We start from the raw sequence: 19,368 nt of genomic DNA on the forward strand, positions 1-19,368 counted from the left end.
CATGGCCATGCCCACCCAGCAACCGAGCAGAGGATCCCTTGCTAAAATTTTTGAAGCCCACCCCTTGAAGAGAGGATTTATTGGAAAAGACCCTGATGTTGGGAAAGATTCAAGGCAGAAGGAGAAGGGGACAGCAGAGAATGAGATGGTTAGATAGTGTCACCGCCACAGTGGACATGAATTTGGGCAGACCCCAGGAAACAGGGGAGGATAGGGGAGCCTGTCCCTGAAGAATTAGACATTAGTGACTGAACAACAACAACAGAAGGTAAAAAGAAGAAGAAGAAACTAATAACAAGTGCAACAACCCAGCCTGAGAAGTCACAATGAATATAATAAATGGAAAGATAGATAAGCCTTCTCCAGGGTGATCTGTCTCTAGCCTGGGCCTTCAGCTCTACCAGTGATGGATCCATTGTCACCATAATCAAGTTCATCCTCTTCACTGCTGGTCATCTTCTTCTTCTCTTTCCCTACTTTTCCAGCTTTATAGGCTTCTATAGACAGCTTTTGCACAATACGTCCAAAATATTATAATCCTTGTCTTAATAATGAAATGCTAGAATGTACACAGGTGATCCTCAATTTACAGCCATTCATTTATTAACCATTCAAAATTACAACAGCACTGAAAAATGTAGCCAGCCCTCATAGCCAGCCCGCAGCTGACTGTTGGGGGGTGAGTCATTGGCCCCGACGGAAAGGGTGCGCAACTTGGGCGTTCTCCTGGATGGACGGCTGTCGTTTGAAGACCATGTGGCGGCCGTCTCCAGGAGAGCTTTTTACCAGGTTCACCTGGTTCGCCAGTTGCGCCCCTTTCTGGACCGGGATGCCTTATGCACGGTCACTCATGCTCTCGTCACTTCTCGCCTGGATTATTGCAATGCTCTCTACATGGGGCTACCCCTGAGGTGCACCTGGAGACTTCAGCTAGTCCAGAATGCAGCTGCGCGGGTGATTGAGGGAGCACCACGTTGCTCCCGGGTAACACCACTCCTGCACAGTCTGCACTGGCTACCTGTGGTCTTTCGGGTGCGCTTCAAGGTTCTGGGTACCACCTTTAAAGCGCCCATGGCTTAGGGCCCGGTACTTACGGGACCGCCTGCTGTTACCTTATGCCTCCCATCGACCCGCACGCCTCACAGAGAGGGTCTTCTCAGGGTGCCGTCCGCCAAGCAATGCCGGCTGGCGGCCCCAGGAAGGGCCTTCTCTGTTGGAGCACCTACTCTGGAACGACCTTCCCCGGTTTGCGCCAAATATCTGACCTTCGGACCTTTCGTCGGGAATTAAAAACTCATTTATTCATTCAAGCGGGACTGGACTGATTTTTTAGATTTTTTAAATTTCTAAATTTTAAATTTTAAATTTTTAAATCTTCTGTAATTTTATATGGGGTATTTTAGGTTGGTCAATTTGACGGTTTTAATTCGGCCACTATTGAATAGGTATTTTAAATTGATTTTTAACTTTGTATACTTATTGCTTTTTATCTTGGCTGTACACCGCCCTGAGTCCTTCGGGAGAAGGGCGGTATAAAAGTTTAATTAATAAATAAATAATAAATAAATAAATACTTATGACCATTACAGCATCTCTGTGGTCACCTGATCAGGATTTGGGCACTCAGCAACTGGCATGTGTTTCACAGGGTCATGTGGTTGCCATATACAACCTTCGTCTGACAAATAAAGTCAATAGGGGAAGTTGGATTCTCTTAATAATCACATGATTCACTTAACAGCTGTGGCAAAAAGACCATAAAAGTGAGTGTGACTCCTTTGCTCAGCAACAGGAATTCTGGTCCCTATTGTGGTCATACAGAACTACCTGGGCACAAGGGGAGTTCTCAAACTTTGTGATTGTCTTCTGTGGAACCATTGAAAGGCAAAATGGAGAGCAAAGCTTGGAGTGAGGTTTCTACATCTAGAATTAAAACAATGTGCAAAGACTCTCTTAAGTCAAGGGTGTCACACTCGATTTCATTGAGGACCGCATCAGAGTGGGTGTGGCCAGCTCGATGTCACCCGTGTTGGGGGCGCCTATGGTGGCCCGAGCGCTCTGCCAGCAAAAATGGAGCTCGGGAGGACTGTGCATGGCCCTCGTGAGTTCCGTTTTCACTGGCAGAGGCACCGCAGGCCAGTCCTTTGCTGTTTCCAGGGCAGTCCCACGGGCCAGATCTAAGCACCCTGCAGGCCAGATTCAACCCGCGGGCCTTGAGTTTGACACCCCTGCTCTAAGTGGACATGAACTCCTGGGAGATCTCAACTCATCATTTGAGAAATACTGGGATATGGGATGTTAGAAGCTTTTTGCAGAACACAAGGAGGTAAAAACTATCATGTCCAGGATAGGGGTAATTGTCCGGCTGTTTATATGTGGCTCTTGTCCTCCCATTGTTGATTGGGAGATTGTTCCTTCATTGATTGCTCTCTGAATGAGGTATTGTTTCTTCATTTATTTCTGTGTGAATGGGGTATTGTTTCTTCCTTGATTGCTGCTGTTTGTCTGATGCTGCTTCCTATTGAGCTGGTGGTTAATTAATAGTCATGTGTTGAGGAAGGGGCTGCTTAGAGCTGTTACAGCCTCTTTCTCTGACCTTTGGCTGGTTCCTTTTTTTCAACGGGCTGCAGATGAAGCTTATCTCAGCTTGCCTGCTAATGACTGATTTGTCAGTGTGCCAAGGAATTCTCCTGCGTTTTTGGATCTGGCTTGATTCAAAAGAGAACTGGCTTGGGATTTCTGGGTGTTGAAGTCCACGAGTGTTAAAGTTGCACAGGTTGGACAGCCTTGGTCTAAAATGTCTGCAGTCTCCTAACTGAAATTTTTCAATCTGCTGGGAAGTTGATCACCATGATAACTTTCAATCAGAATAGAGCTGGAAAAGACCTTGGAGGTCTTCTTGTCCAATACCCTGCTCAAGCAGGAGACTCTATACCAGGGGTCTCCAACCTTGGTCCCTTTAAGACTTGTGGACTTCAACTCCCAGAGTTCCTCAGCCAGCTTTGCTGGCTGAGGGACTCTGGGAGTTAGAGTCCACAAGTCTTAAAGGGACCAAGGTTGGAGACCCCTGCTCTATACTATTTCAGGCAAATGGCTGTCCAATCTTTTCTTAAAAACCTTCAGTATGAAGCACCTAAAAGTTCTGAAGGCAAGCTGCTCCACTGGTTAATTGTCCTCACTGTTAGGAAGTTTTTCCTTAATTCGCCCCTAGTCTTCCTTTTCTCTAGACTGGCCATTTATTTATTTATTTATTTATTTATTAAATTTTTATACCGCCCTTCTCCCGAAGGACTCAGGGCGGTTTACAGCCATAATAAAAAAACAACAGCAATATACACATAAAACCATAATTAAAAAACTTATTATACAAATGGCCAAATTAAAACATTTAAAATAAAACCCCGAATTATAGAATGTTAAAACATTAAAACTAATTAAAATCCTATTAAAATCCTATGCCAGTCCTGCGCGAACAAACAAATAGGTCTTCAGCTCTCGGCGGAAAGTCCGAAGGTCCGGCAGTTGCCGGAGTCCAGGGGGAAGTTCGTTTCAAAGGGTGGGAGCCCCCACAGAGAAGGCTCTCCCCCTGGGGGCCGCCAGCCGACATTGCTTGGCGGACGGCACCCTAAGGAGTCCCTCTCTGTGCGAGCGTACAGGTCAGTGGGAGGTATTCGGTAACAGCAGGTGGTCCCATAAGTACCCTGGCCCTAAGCCATGGAGCGATTTAAAGGTAGTCACCAACACCTTGAAGTGCACCCGAAAGACCACAGGTAGCCAGTGCAGACTGCGCAGGAGAGGTGTTACATGGGAGCAACGTGTGGCTCCCACTATCACCTGCGCAGCTGCATTCTGAACCAACTGGAGCCTCCGGGTACTCTTCAAGGGGAGCCCCATGTAGAGAGCGTTACAGTAGTCCAAGCGAGAGGTAACCAGAGCATGAGTGACCGTGCATAAGGCATCCCGGTCAAGGAAGGGGCGCAACTGGCGGACCAGGTGAACCTGGTAAAAAGCCCTCCTGGAGATGGTCGTCAAATGATCTTCAAAAGACAACCGTCCATCCAGGAGGACGCCCAAGTTGCGCACCCTTTCCACTGGGGCCAATGATTCACCTCCAACAGTCAGCCGCGGCTGCAGCTGACTGTTCCGGGGTGCCGGCATCCACAGCCACCTCGTCTTGGAGGGATTGAGTTTGAGCCTGTTTCTCCCCATCCAGACCCGTACAGCTTCCAAACACCGGGACAGTACTTCGATGGCTTCGTTGGGATGGCCTGGGGTGGAGAAGTACAGCTGCATATCGTCAGTCTACAGTTGGTACCTCACCCCAAAGCCATTGATGATCTCACCCAGCGGCTTCATATAGATGTTGAACAGGAGAGGCGAGAGAATCGACCCCTGCGGCACCCCACCTGTGAGGGGCCTCGCGGTCGATCTCTGCCCTCCTGCCAACACCGTCTGCGACCGGTCAGAGAGATAGGAGAACCACCAGTAAACGGTGCCTCCTACTCCCAAACTCCCTAACCGGTGCAGCAGGATACCATGGTCGATGGTATCAAAAGCTGCTGAGAGATTTAATAGGACCACGGCAGAGGAATGACCCCTGTCCCTGGCCCTCCAGAGATCATCCAGCAACGTGACCAAAGCCGTCTCCGTACTGTACCCGGGTCGGAAGCCAGACTGGAACGGGTCTAGATAGACAGATTCATCCAGGTATTGGGGTAATTGACGTGCCACCACACTCTCAACAACTTTCGCCACAAAGCAAAGGTTGGAGACAGGGCAATAATTTCCTAAAACAGCCGGGTCCAGGGAGGGCTTCTTGAGGAGGGGCCTCACCACCACCTCTTTCAAGGCGGCGGGGAAAACACCCTCCATCAAAGAAGCATTTATAATCCCCTGGAGCCAACCTCGTGTCACCTCCTGTGTGGCCAGCACCAACCAGAAGGGGCACGGGTCCAATAAACATGTGGTGGCATTCAACCGCCCCAACAACCTGTCCATGTCCTCGGGAGTCACAGGGTCAAATCCATCCCAAATAGTCTCAACAAGACATGTCTCCAGCCCCTCACCTGGATCTACCCACTGTTGATCCAATCCGTCCCGAAGCTGAATGATTTTATCGTATAGATAACCACTAAACTCCTTGGCACGGCCCTGTAAGGGGTCATCCCGCACCTCCTGATGAAGGAGGGAGCGGGTCACCTGAAACAGGGCCACCGGGCAGTTATCTGCTGACGCAATGAGGGAGGAAACGTAAGAACGCTTCGCTTCCCTCAGTGCCACTAGGTAAGTCCTACTATAGGACCTAACTAGTGTCCGGTCAGCCTCGGAACGGCTGGATCTCCAGGCACTCTCTAGTCGTCTTCTCCGGCGTTTCATCTCCCTCAGCCCCTCAGAGAACCAAGGGGCTGGTTGAGATCTGCACCGGGTCAGAGGCCGCAAAGGCGCGACACGGTCTAAAGCGCCAGTCGTGGCCCGTTCCCAGGCTGCAACTAACTCCTCAACCGTGCCGTGGGCCAGATCCTCAGGAAGTGGCCCAAGCTCCATAAGGAACCTCTCCGGGTCCATCAGGCACCTGAGACGGAACCAGCGTGTTGGTCCCGTCTCCCTGCGGTGTTGAGTGGTGGTCCAAAAGTCTAGACAAAGGAGAAAATGATCTGACCATGACAATGGCTCGGTAATTAAATCTTCTAAATCCAGATCATTTAACCACTGTCCAGAGATAAAAATCAGATCCAGTGTGCCTCCCCCAATGTGAGTAGGGCCATCAACTATTTGTGTCAGGTCCAGGGCCGTCATGGAGGCCATGAACTCCCGAGCCGCCGTTGATGACAAGCCGGTTGATGGTAAGTTAAAGTCCCCCATGACTATAAGTCTGGGGGTCTCAATCACCACCCCGGCAAGCACCTCCAGCAGCTCGGGCAGGGCTGTAGTCACATAGCAAGGAGCCAGGTACGTGATCAACAAGCCCACCTGCACCCTATGACCCCATTTCACAAAGAGGGATTCACAACTGGCTATCTGAGGTACAGTGGTCTCCCTCGGTTCTAGACTCTCTTTTATAACAACCGCCACCCCCCCACCCCTACCTTGGGCCCTCGGTTGATGGAATGCTCGGAAACCCGGTGGGCACATTTCGACAAGGGGAGTCGGTGGGCACATTTCGACAAGGGGAGTCGACAAGGGGCCCAATTCCTGCAACCGTTCTTCATATGTTTTTGTCTCCAGGCCCTTAATCATCTTAGCTGCTCTTTTTGTACTTTTCCCAAAGCCTCAACATCTCTTCTGTAATTTGGTGACCAAAACTGGATGCAGTATTTCAGGTGTGGTCGTATTAAGGCTTTATAAAGCTGTACTAATACTTCACGTGATTTTGATTCTATGCCTCTGTTTATACAACCGATGATTGTATTAGCTTTTTCAGCTGCTGGCTCATGTTTATGTGATCGTCCACTAGGACTCCAAGGTCCCTCTCACAGTTACTGTTTTTGAGCCAGGATTCACCTAATCTGTATTTGTACCTTTGATTTTTCCTGCCTAGGTGTAAAGCTTTGCTTTTTTCCACAATAAATTTCATACTTTTGGATAGGACCCATTGTTCAAATCTGTCAAGATGTTTTTGGATCCTGAGCTTATCTTCTGGGGTATTGGCTATTCCTGCCAGCTTAGTGTCATCTGAAAATTTGATGAGTTCCCCTTCTATTTCCTCATCTAAGTCATTTTATGAAGCTATTGAAGAATACTGGGCCTAAGGCAGAATCTTGCTGTACCCCACTGCTTACTTCCCTCCACAAATCCATCTGGTGGTGATGCTGTCTATCCCACATTTTTCTAATTTATCAAGAAGTAGGTTATGGTCTACTTTGTTGAATGCCTTGCTAAATTTTTAGTATACTATGTCCATGTTTCGCTGGTCTACTAATTTATTTACTTCGTCAAAGAATGAAATAACTTTGGTTTAGTATGATCTGTTTTTAACAAACCCATGCTATCTCACTAGTTATAATTTTACTTGTTTATAGATATTCACAGATCTGGTTTATTATTATTATTTTTTTCGAGTATCTTCCCAGGTATTGATGTTAGGCTGATTGGTCTGTAGTTTCTTGGGTCTGTTTCCCCCCCCCCACTTTTTTTGAAGATGACAATTACATTAGCTCTTTTCCAATCCTCTGGTAGTTCCCTGGTGCTACAGGATTTTTTAAAGACATGGTACAATGGTTCTGAGATACCATCTGCCAGCTCCTTCAGAACTCTGGGATGTAATCTGCCAGGTCCCGGTGATTTATATTCATCAAGATCAGACAGGTGTTCTCTTATAAATTTTATTTCTACTCTGTCTTTTACAGGGTGTTGTGTTTTGGTTTTTTTGTAGGTTAAGTTATAGTTTCTTTTTGCATGAAGGCTGGTGCAATGAATGAGTTAAGCAGCTCTGCTTTCACAACTTCTGACTATTCATGGATATGTTCTCGACAATCTTCTACCTAAATTTGACTGGGTTAGTGACTGACTGAGAAGGAAGCTTGCTTGTGGGAATAATGTTCCCATTCCCTTTCATGTCACATCTTTCGGGATTTGAAGAGAACACTATATTTTTCTTGCATCTACTGACTTTAATTTCTGCTGTTGAGTTTAAATGTTCACAGTATAGGTCAGTTGTGAGTCATCACTTGAATATAACTGGTAAACAAGTTGATGGATACTAGCTAGTGATCTTTTCAGAGTATAAGATGCAACTTTCCCCCCTTAAAAGTTGGTGAAAATTGTGGAGCATCTTATACACCGAATATTGCCAAAGCCCTGCCAACCTACTGGCCCCAACCCTTCAAACATTTTCGGCTTCCATGCTTCATGTTTTCGGCCTCTGCACGCCCTATTTTAGACCTGTTCCAGGCTGCAGGGATCGCCACAGCACATCTCCGCCAATCGCTGCCTCCATATGTCACGTTCTTGACCTCTGCGCGTCATGTTTTTGGCCTCCACACACCCCATTTTTGGTCTCCATGCATCGCATTTTTGGCCAGTTCCAGGTGGCAAAGGCCAAAAAAGTGACACGCAGAGGCAGCGATGGGCTCTGGCAATCCCCACAGTCTGGAACAGCTGATTGGTGGTATCAGCCGATCCAACTGCCAATCAACTGCTCGGGCTGAATCAGGCTGCAATAATGTGCCGAAGCTTACCAGACTGTTTGCTGCAAAGATGCCAACCAGATGAATGCCGATAGATGCTGATAGGCAGAGGCAAAAAAAAAAATTCTTGTTTTCCTCCCCAAAAACTAATGTGTGTCTTATACTCTGGAACGTCTTATACTCTGAAAAATACAGTAAGTGCACAGTTCCCAGGTGGCTCAAGGATGTCCTTTTGTTTCTCACAACAAGAAGAAAGAGGGATAGTCAATTTAAGATTACGCCAAATGGATTATATAGAACGTGAAACCATTGTCTTTCATTGTGGTGGCTCTCTCTAGCATAGTTAGCTCCTAAATTGGAATCATCTGGATACAGTCTGCCTGCTCCTGAATCCATTCTTTCTTCATATAATAAAACAACAATGGTTTCCAGATGTGTTAGACTTCCCCACACTGGGGGAACTTGAAATAAGGCACAACTGGACTGACAGGAACACAAATAGGGGGAAAGTCATGTTGATTTTAAGGATATTTAAGGATATTTAGGAGTTTGTATGTACTTAAGCGCTTAAACATGAACAAGGTTGACACCGGATAGTCAGCCTTAGTTTTACAGAGCATTCTGATAAAGTCAGCATTCCCTTGTTATTTGATTGGCAGGATAAAATTGAGGGTGGAATAATGTGCATTGCCTTCTCTGCCATTATTATTTTTAATTCTCTCCCACTGTTCAGAAATTAATTCAGCTTGCTGAAATGCATGACCTACATTCCTCCCCACACCGGGGGCATGGTAAAAGGTCGGTATGCTTAGCTCTCTTTCAGATTCACAACCCTCCCCAAGACCCTGATGGATCCTCCCATATGTTGATATTTCTCAGTCTGAATAGTCAGTCCTAGAACCTGAGAAGGAGGCATCAAAGGGAATTTCTTATTAAATTTCCTCTTTACCTGATGGAGCAACAAAGATGATTAGGGGACTGGAGGCTAAAACATATGAAGAACGGTTGCAAGAACTCAGTATGTCTAGTTTAATGAAAAGAAGGACTAGGGGAGACATGATAGCAGTGTTCCAATATCTCAGGGGTTGCCACAAAGAAGAGGGAGTCAAACTATTCTCCAAAGCACCTGAGGGTAGAACAAGAAGCAATGGGTGGAAACTAATCAAGGAGAGAAGCAACTTAGAACTAAAGAGAAATTTCTTGACAGTTAGAACAATCAATAAGTGAAACAACTTGCCTGCAGAAGTTGTGAATGCTCCAACACTCCAGCATTTTCTCTCAACTTCTGATGTTCTGTGATAGCATCCTAATGCCATATGACTGCTGTCTTACTGATATCTATGCAGAAGGAAATCTTGAAGATTCGGAATAACAGAATAACAGAAAGCAGAGGTGGGTTTCAGCAGATTCTGACCAGTTCTGTAGAACTGGTAGCGGAAATTTTGAGTAGTTTGGAGAACTGGTAGTAAAAATTCTGACTGGCCCCGCCCCCATCTATTTTCTGCCTCCCGAGTCCCAGCTGATCGGGAGGAAATGGGGATTTTGCAGTAACCTTCCCCTGGATTAGAGTGGGAATGGAGATTTTACAGTATCTTTCCCCTGCCATGCCCAAGTCACGCCCACCAAGCCATGCCACGCCCACCAAGCCATGCCACGCCCACCAAGCCATGCCATGCCCACCAAGCCACGCCCACAGAACCAATAGTAAAAAAATTTGAAACCCACCACTGGTTGGAAGGGACCTTGGTGGTCTTCTAGTCCAGGGGTCTCCAACCTTAAGTCCCTTTAAGACTTGAGGAACTCTGGGAGTTGAAGTCCATAAGTCTTAAAGGGACCAAGGTTGGAGACCCCTGTTCTAATCCAACCCCCTGCTCAAGCAGATGACCCTGTATCATTCCAGAAAAGTGGCTGTCCACTTTTGGTCAGTGTCTCTTCTTAAAAGCCTCCAGTGGTGGAGCATCCACAATTTCTGAAGGCAAGTCATTCTACTAGTTAATTGTTCTCAATATTAGGAAGCTTCTCCTTAGTTCCAGGTTGCTTCTTTCTTTGATTGGTTTCCATTCATTGTTTCTTGTCTTGACTTCTGGTGCTTTGGAAAATAGGTCAACCCCGTCTTCTTTGTGGCACCCTCTTAGATATTGGAACACTGCTATCATGTCACCCCTAGTCTTTCTTTTCCTTAAACTAGACATACCCAGTTCCTGCAACCGTTCTTCATACGTTTTAGCCTCCAGCTCCCTAATCATCTTTGTTGCTCTTTTCTGCACTCTTTCCAAAGTCCTAACAGCAGAGAACTAGAACTAAGGAGAAATTTCCTGACAGAACAGTTAATCAGTGAAACAACTTGCCTCCAGAAGTTGCTCCAACACTGGAAGTTTTTAAGAAGATGTTGAATAACCATTTGCCTGAAATGGTGTAAGGTTTCCTGCCTAAGCAGGAGGTTGGACTAGAAGACCTCCAAGGTCACTTCCAACTCTGTTATTCTATTTCTATCTTTTTTATAATGTGATGGCCAAAACTGGATGCAGTATTCCAAGTGGGATGCTTTGTAAAGCGGTACTAATAGTTCACATGATCTTGATTCTGTCCCTATTTTTTATTCTATCCCTATCCTTTTTCTATTCAATAGTCTTTCCCCAACCCAAAGAGAGGAATTTAGATTGCAACTTTACTGTTTCTGGAGAAAATGGCAGTAAACCAAACATCCCTCCTCCTCTTCCTCCTCTTCTTTCTTTTTAGAATGGGATCCCTAATTGCCACAAATCTTTTTGACTCTTTTTACAGATAATTATATAAGCCTTCAGAGCATGTCAGAATTACTAAATTTGTCCTATTACTAAAATGGAAGATGTTCCCTTCTTAGGAAACTATTTCTAAGTCCTATATGGGATCTGGGAGCTATAGCAGGGTGACAAAGAGATCCAGAAAATTCTAACTTTTTTCTATGGCCGACTGGCCATCTGTAGTTTTGCACTCCAGCTATAATAGTTCTGTGCACAATAAACCCTTCCGATATCTTTGTTTTTGAATATAAATCAGTAAAACTAGAAACGAATGTTACACTGCATGAATGCAACAGAAATTCTGGTCCTAATTGTGTTCATACGTCAAGGATTACCTGTACTGCAAGTGTTGCTTTCCACCCACAAGATTGGCAAAAATTAGTAAAAAATGTTCTTCAATTTGTTGGAAATGTGAAATCGAGTTAGGATCATACTATCACATGTGGTGGAAGTGCCCAAAAGCAAAAAATTTCTGGCAGCAAATAAGAAGCTGGTTAGAAGAGATGTTAATGGTCAAAATAATGGTTTGCCATCCATCATGCCCTTGTTGGCGGATCAAGCGGATCAAGCGCTTGACCGCCTTGTTGGCGGTCCTTGACCGCCTTGTTGGCGGTCCTTGACCGCCTTGTTGGCGGATCAAGCGGATCAAGGTACTATGAGGTCCGGAGTAAATTCTACGACTGGCTTGAAAGGAGGAAGAATGCCAAAAACAAGAGATAATGTGTTCTGTTTCCCTCCCCCAATACTCCCAACAAAGAGTCAGTCGAAGGCCTTCTTTTCTAATTTATTTACATAGATAAATCTTCTGGCCACGTCTACCCACAGGCCTGCCAAGTCTCTGGAGATAACTAGGAAATTATAGATAAGGCCAGAGTTACTCACGAATATATTCTTCCCTCCATTGATACAGTTTGCCCACGCAAATTCACTGCTTTGTCCAAGACAAAAAGCCAGGAAGTTCCGCCTCCTGCTTTTATACCCTCTGTAGATGTCACTGCATGACTCATCATTCTTTGGCTTTGTCCCAATGCCTCCACTGCTGCGCGCGCCGGTCACATCTGCGCAATCTTGCATCAAGCCAAAATCATTCTTGGTGTATTGCTAAATCAGAAGAAGGCCCGGGAGAATCAGGCCTTGCCGGCCCCTCCTCCTCCCTTTGGGTGGGTGCCAGGGAGGGAGAGGGCCCAGGAGAAGCAGGCCTTGCCAGGTCTTCTCCCTCACTTTCTGAATCATCCGAGTCCAGGAGTCCGAGTCCAGGAACCTGGGTCACAACATAATGAGTGTCTGGAAATGTATATATCGATGTATATTGTACTTGTGAGGGTATAATAGGTTTATTAAATATGTATACAGTTGGGGTAGTAGTAATATAGTATATACTTGATATATAAGGAATTAGGAGATATGTAAATTTGTATATAGACTGATATAGTAATTTGAACTTGACATAAATGTTAGAAACCAGAGATGTAGAGCCGTGTCCATTGTTTTTGTTTGTTTTTAAAACCAATACATTTTTTTCTTAAAAAAAAGGATTACCTTTAGTGACCCTGCATTCAGTGTATCCATAATCTTCTTTTCAGATTAGATTTGCCATCAAGCCTAATCAAGATTTCATCTGCCTATCAAGGGATGAATTTCTGGCGCTATTTTTATGTTCGCTGAATATTTCATTGAAAAAAACAAATCTGCATTTTTCCCCCTGTATCTCTAATGAAAAATTGCTGTTGTTTTAAGAGTCATGTTATCCATGGGTTCATGCAGAAGTCAAGAAAAGAATGGCAGAGAGATTTGAAGAGCTTCTTCCTAATACCTTTTAGGTGCATGCAGCCCTAATATATATTCTGTCACCATTCGATTTCTTCTGCAGGAAAGGAAATAGATTCAAGCAGAGACCCAAGAGCACCTACTGTGGGATTTTTAGCTATATATTTTTGTGGGTCTGACAAAATGCTTCTGACCTACTTAATTAAATGTGGTCTTGGATGCTGACAACCAAGATTTATAAAAATCACTTAGACCTTTATTGAAAAATCAATTATTTCTAACATGCAAGCAAAACAAAAAAATATATGAATAAATAAATACGCCAAAGAGCAATGCTCCGTAAACTGACCATAATCAATATGGGTTAAAAATACCGCGCACAACATTTTTAGCATTTCAACGTTCTCATCTTTGATTCCCAGGGTGAGATGTAGTCCTCAAGTCCTAAAGTTACAGAGCTGAATCTTTTAATATTTTATTACTTGAAACTTTTCAACCAGACCTGTCAAGTGGCACAACTAGTCCTGTCAAGATAACTCAGTAGAGGCCTTGAACAAATGCAAAAATAAAACAATCATAATTAACTTGTTCTTAATAAAATACATTCAACAATGACAGGGGTACTTCTAGCAAAAAATATAGTGTAAAACTTAATGAAAAGTAAATGCAGAGAGTCCTCGATTTATGACTGTAATTGAGCCTGGCAATTACAGTCATTAGTTGTGATGGTCATAAAGTGAGTCACCATGTGACCAGACCCATTTTTACAACCTTTTTTGTGACATTTGTTAAGCAACAATGGTAGTCACTAAGCCAGGGGTAACAAATTCAAGGCCTGGGGGTTGGATCCGGCCTATGGGGTGCTTAGATCAGGCCCATGGGGCTACCCTGGAAACAGAGAAGGACTGGCCTGCGGTGCCTCAGCCAGAGAAAATGGAGCTCGGGAGGACCGCACGGTCTGTTTTTCCTGGCAGAGGATTGAAGGAGGCCATTGCAGTCGAAAATGGAGCTTGGGAGCCTGTTTGCTCTGACAGAATGCTTGTGTTGTGACCCAGGCCCCAGTAAGTAGTAGGAAACTCAATCAGTGTAAAAACAAATAAACTTTATTCAAACAGTTGAGAATTATTTCATTTTCAGCGTAGTTCAACTAAATTAAAGCAAATTCCTACCAACACAAATTTCTCAGTCCTATCACCAACCTTGGTCCAATTAGGCAAACTTCCAAAGACCTTTCTTGGCAAAAGTTCAGAAGACACCGATACAAAATAAATGCAAGAGGACGAACCAACAACATTGTTTTCTGGCAAAGCCCAAACACCGTTGCTGGTCTTTTAAGCCTTATGGGAGGTGCCAGTCATCTCTTGGCCCTACTTCCAAGTTGTCCTCTTTGCTTGAGCTACTCTTGCCTTCTGGCAGCTCTTCTCATGCATGCATTAGGAACAGGCTCCTCCTGTTCCTCTGCCTGACTACTGTCAGCCTCTGGAGGCTCTGGAGTCCACACATCACTCCCCGATGGCCCTGGCCCCACCTCTGCCTCCGACGCAGAGCCCTCATCCGGGCCTTCCCCAGCCTCCAAGACTGGCCCACGCTCTTCCTCAGCCTCATCGCTGTCCAACTTCATTGCCAGCTCCACAGGCTGCAGGGGGACCACAACAGCTCGGGCCACCACAGGCACCTCCGACACGAGTGATGTTGAGCTGACCACACCCACCCTGGCCATGCCCACTCTGGCCCCCCAAGGTCAAACACAACCCTGATGCGGCCCTCAGTGAAATTGAGTTTGATACCCCTGCACTAAGCGAACACTGCAGTTGTTAAGCAAACCCATTGTTCTCCGGTTTTTGTTGGAAACCCAAAATAAACACTGGTTTCCAACAAAACCATCATAAATCATGGTCACGTGGCCAAATAAAGGAATAGAGCAAGCTGAGCTGGAGGGCAGAGTTAAATGTTTCATTAGTTTAGAGTCATTGCGTTACCACGCAAGATCCACATCCAGTCCCCTTTGTTTCCATTGACCCTTATTTAGCACCAATTTAGCTTTAACCATTATTTAACTAGATCCTTGTGTACAGGTGGCAATAATAAACTCTTCTGTGATTTGAACTCAGCAAATACTCCTGATTATTTGCACCGGATACCACAGAGCGCCACAAACAGCCATAAAAGTGGGCCAATTGCTGATTGCCCAAAACTGCCCAGTCTTGGGATTGCAGCAGAGGCAACATCGGAAACTTTGAGATTTTGATCGCATCTGAACTTTGTGCTTGATGTGGAAAAGAATGAAAATCTGGCTTTGGGTTTTACCGATTAGACCAGGGGTCTGCAAAGTTGGCTCTTTTAAGACAAAGCTGGCTGAGGAACTCTGGGAGTTGAAGTCCACAAGTCTAAAACAAGAACCAAGTTTGTATACCCCTGGATTAGACTGATAGATCTTTATAGAAATGGCTTTTTCATATTATTAATGAAAAAAGCAAAAAGTTGTGATTTGATGTTAGTGCCTTATTTTACTGTAACAGAGAGAGTCAGAAGTCAGTACTTCTTTTTCTTTCTTTCTTTTTCTTATCTTCCCTCACTTCTCTTCTCCCTTTTCCCTCCTACTGCTTTTCTATTTACTCTTGTATTTTATAATACTTTATAATTCAATAAAAAAACGTTGACTGAGAAATTTTGATCATGCATCTGTGGGGATGTAAGCGTGAAAAATGGTTATAAGTCACTTTTTTTCAGGGCCAACAGTCACTAAATAAACCGGTTTAAACTGAGAACTACCTGTAGCAAGAACATTTCTTCTCTGTACTCTGCTTAGAGAGGGCTGTAAAGCATGGTGAAGCGGTATATAAGTCTAAGTGCTATTGTGATAATATGGGCTCACCAGATTCAATGGTAATTTTTCACTGTGAGCCACAGTGGCGCAGTAGTTAGAGTGCAGTACTGCAGGCTACTTCTGCTGACTGCCAGCTGCCTGCAATTTGGCAGTTCAAATCTCACCAGGCTCAAGGTTGACTCAGCCTTCCATCCTTCCGAGGTGGGTAAAATGAGGACCCAAATTGTTGGAGACAATAAGCTGACCATAAGTAAACCTCTTAGTGCGGGCTGTAAAGCATTGTAAAGCAGTATATAAGTCTAATTGCTATTGCTATTATAATTAGTTATAAGTTAATTAATTAATTAATTATAATAATTAATTATAATTAAGAAGGACTCACTGGAGAAGAGCCTGATCCTGGGAAGGATTGGGGGCAGGAGAGGAAGGGGACAACAGAGAATGAGGTGGCTGGATGGAGTCACTGAAGCAGTAGGCATGAGTTTAAATGGACTCCAGAGGATGGTAGAGGACAGGAAGGCCTGGAGGAATGCTGTCCATGGGGTTGCGATGGGTCGGACACGACCGCAACTAACAACAACAACAACAACAATTATAATTATAATTATTATATTTGCTCCTTTTAATTTGTTTGGATAATTTGTTGTGTTGAGTTTGATTGACTATAGAAAGAAAAAGGTTGCAACCAAAAAAGGTTGCAAGAACCTAAATCTATAAATAAAACAAGTGCTCTTCACTTCCAGATCGTTCCATCGCCGCCTGTTCCACAAACAACCCAAGGTTTTATTGGCTGGAGGTCTTCAGTTCCAGGCTTAGAACTTGAGCGTTATTATCAGATCAGAAGCTGCAAAGGTGCCTTTTACAAGGACTTGAAATGGCCAAATGAACCAACCGACTGACTTCAATCCAGTATGTAGGCCGACTTTGGTTTCTTTTGCTTCCTTTCCTAAGCATCTTTCAGCTGCCATTTCTGCTATTAGTAATCTGTTTGTGCGTCACCCTTGCAAAGCTTGGGGTTAAAATTAATTACGGTACAGGAAGCGTAGCCTAGTAACCGCAGTATTAAACACCAGTTCTGTGTAATGTGCTATGTTACCTTACTGTTTTGTTACCGGAGCGGTCCTCTTCTTTCATAACAATTTGGAGACCCCCCCAGAAGATTTTTAGCAGAATGGAACAAAGGAAACAATGCTTGGGATGCTCACTGAGATCCATATGACCTTCAAAACTGCCCCACCCCGCCCAAAATCATTTTAGGTATAATTCAGTGGTGGGTTGCCCCCAGTTCTTGCAAATTGGTAGTAAAACCGGGGGTAGACTCCACCCACCGATTCTGACATCATCAAGCGCACGCGTGTAAGCAAAGCAAGGATGTGCGCGATCCCACTGCAAACCGGTAGTAAAGGTAAGTAGAACCCACCCCTGGTATAATTGACATGCCTCCTGCCATTTTAAGGTGGGACCCACACCAAGTGGGTGTACTACAAGAGCCAAATAAAATTAATGTAGTTTAAAAAAACAAACAAGGAAACAAGGAAAACTCGTAGACTTTTCATGGATGTAATATGGTTCCATCTAGAATAGAATAGAATAGATTTTTTTTATTGGCCAAGTGTGATTGGACACACAAGGAATTTGTCTTGGTGCATATGCTCTCAGTGTACATAAAAGAAAAGATACTATCTATGGTACTTTACAGCAATCCTACTCACTCTGAGGTCTTGGTATATCCAAAAATGCTAAGAGCAGCCATTAGAAAGTTGTCTACTTCTACATTAAAATGTAACATGGTTTGCTGGTTTGTGACATACAGTATTACCTATGAATGGTGGTTTAAGTCTAGATTGTGTGAGCTCAGCCAATTATGTTTATTTCAATAAAAAGAGCTTCACAAACCTTTTAAGAGAGAAGATGGTGGGGAAAAGGATCATGCTATCAGATCTGGGCTACCAAACTCCAGGCATCTACTCAATGGAATCAAAAAGATACAGAAAATTAAAACAAGTTTATTAATTATTTCTTGGATAATTTATATTTTGTACACCAAAATGTATAGTTTCTGTTCTTGTTCATGGCTGCGTTCACACAACTTGTTTAACCTGACTTTGTATTAACCCACTTAAATAAATTGAATCACAACCATATTGGTTTGCACAACATGGTTAATACTTAGCGAGCTTGGGAGGTAATTTGAATGCAATAAGTGAGTAGGCAAAGCATGTTGTATGAACCTATCTAGTGTCTAACAGGGCTTCATTAGATTTTGCTAGTGATCTTTTGAGTCCTAATTAGATTCAGCTTTGCTCAATTCCTTGAGATCTGCTAAAATTGGTTAGTTTCTGTCATGTAATGTGCACGTGAACTGTGGAAAAAAGAAAATGGACAGCTGTTAATAGAAGTGAGAAAGCGGTGGGCCAACCAAGAGCAACTTAATATAATATAATATAACAACTGAGTTGGAAGGGACCTTGGAGGCCTTCTAGTCCAACCCCCTGCCCAGGCAGGAAACCCTACACCATCTCAGACAGATGGTTATCCAACATTTTCTTAAAAATTTCCAGTGTTGGAGCATTCACAACTTCTGCAGGCAAGTTTTCCACTTATTAATTGTTCTAACTGTCAGGAAATTTCTCCTTAGTTCTAAGTTGCTTCTTTCCTTGATCAGTTTCCACCCATTGCTTCTTGTTCTACCCTCAGGTGCTTTGGAGAACAGCCCGACTCCCTCTTCTTTGTGGCAATCCCTGAGATATTGGAACACTGCTATCATGTCTCCCCTAGTCCTTCTTTTTATTAAACTAGACATACCGAGTTCCTGCAACCGTTCGTCATATGTTTTAGCCTCCAGTCCCCTAATCATCTTTGTTGCTCTTCTCTGCACTCTTTCTAGAGTCTTAACATCTTTTTTACATCGTGGCGACCAAAACTGGATGCAATATTCCAAGTGTGGCCTTACCAAGGCATTATAAAGTGGTATTAACACTTCACGTGATCTTGATTCTATCCCTCTGTTTATGCAGCCCAGAACTGTGTTGGCTTTTTTAGCAGCTGCTGCACACTGCTGGCTCATATCTAAATGGTTGTCCACTAGGACTCCAAGATCCCTCTCACAGTTACTACTATTGAGCAAGCTACCACATATATGGTACCTGTGCATTTTGTTTTTTTGGCCTAAATGTAGAACCTTACTTTTTTCACTGTTGAATTTCATTTTGGTAGATAGCGCCCAATGTTCAAGTCTGTCAAGATCTTTCTGTAACTTGAGCCTATCTTCTGGAGTGTTGGCTATTCCTGCCAGCTTGGTGTCAAAGATTCCCCAAAACATAGAACAAGCAACAAGTATCGTCCAGTCTCCAACCTTCGCTTTGTGGCGAAGGTTGTAGAGAGTGTGGTGGCACGTCAATTACCCCAATACCTGGATGAAGCTGTCTATCTAGACCCGTTCCAGTCCGGCTTTCGGCCTGGATACAGTATGGAGATGGCTTTTGTTGCGTTGGTTGATGATCTCTGGAGGGCCAGGGACAGGGGTCATTCCTCTGCCCTGGTCCTATTAGATCTCTCAGCGGCTTTTGATACCATCAACCATGGTATCTTGCTGCACCGGTTGGAGAGTTTGGGAGTGGGAGGCACCGTTTATTGGTGGTTCTCCTCCTATCTCTCTGACCGGTCGCAGACGGTGTTGGCAGGGGGACAGAGATCGACCGTGAGGCCCCTCACGTGTGGGGTGCTGCAGGGGTCGATTCTCTCACCTCTCCTGTTCAACATCTATATGAAGCCGCTGGGTGAGATCATCAATGGCTTTGGGGTGAGGTACCAACTGTACGCTGAATTCACACAGCTGTACTTCTCCACCCCAGGCCATCCCAAC

General features: G+C 44.4%; 1 protein-coding gene across 3 annotated transcripts in view; it reads left to right on the forward strand.

Annotated features, from left to right (window-relative positions):
• Window positions 1-19,368, forward strand: part of CIMIP1 (ciliary microtubule inner protein 1) — a 559,204-nt gene that overhangs the window by 513,650 nt on the left and 26,186 nt on the right. For 2 of the 3 annotated variants that reach the window (XM_058177739.1, XM_058177737.1), the window contains exon 4: window positions 16,247-16,412. In XM_058177739.1, the coding sequence (XP_058033722.1) occupies window positions 16,247-16,402 (156 nt within the window). In that variant the 3' untranslated portion in view covers window positions 16,403-16,412. Of the gene's footprint in view, window positions 1-16,246; window positions 16,417-19,368 lie in introns of all 3 variants that reach the window. The other variant, XM_058177738.1, reaches the window with a different exon arrangement.

The sequence above is a fragment of the Ahaetulla prasina genome, chromosome 3 (genome assembly GCF_028640845.1).
Source record: "Ahaetulla prasina isolate Xishuangbanna chromosome 3, ASM2864084v1, whole genome shotgun sequence".
Taxonomy (NCBI): Eukaryota; Metazoa; Chordata; class Lepidosauria; order Squamata; family Colubridae; genus Ahaetulla; species Ahaetulla prasina.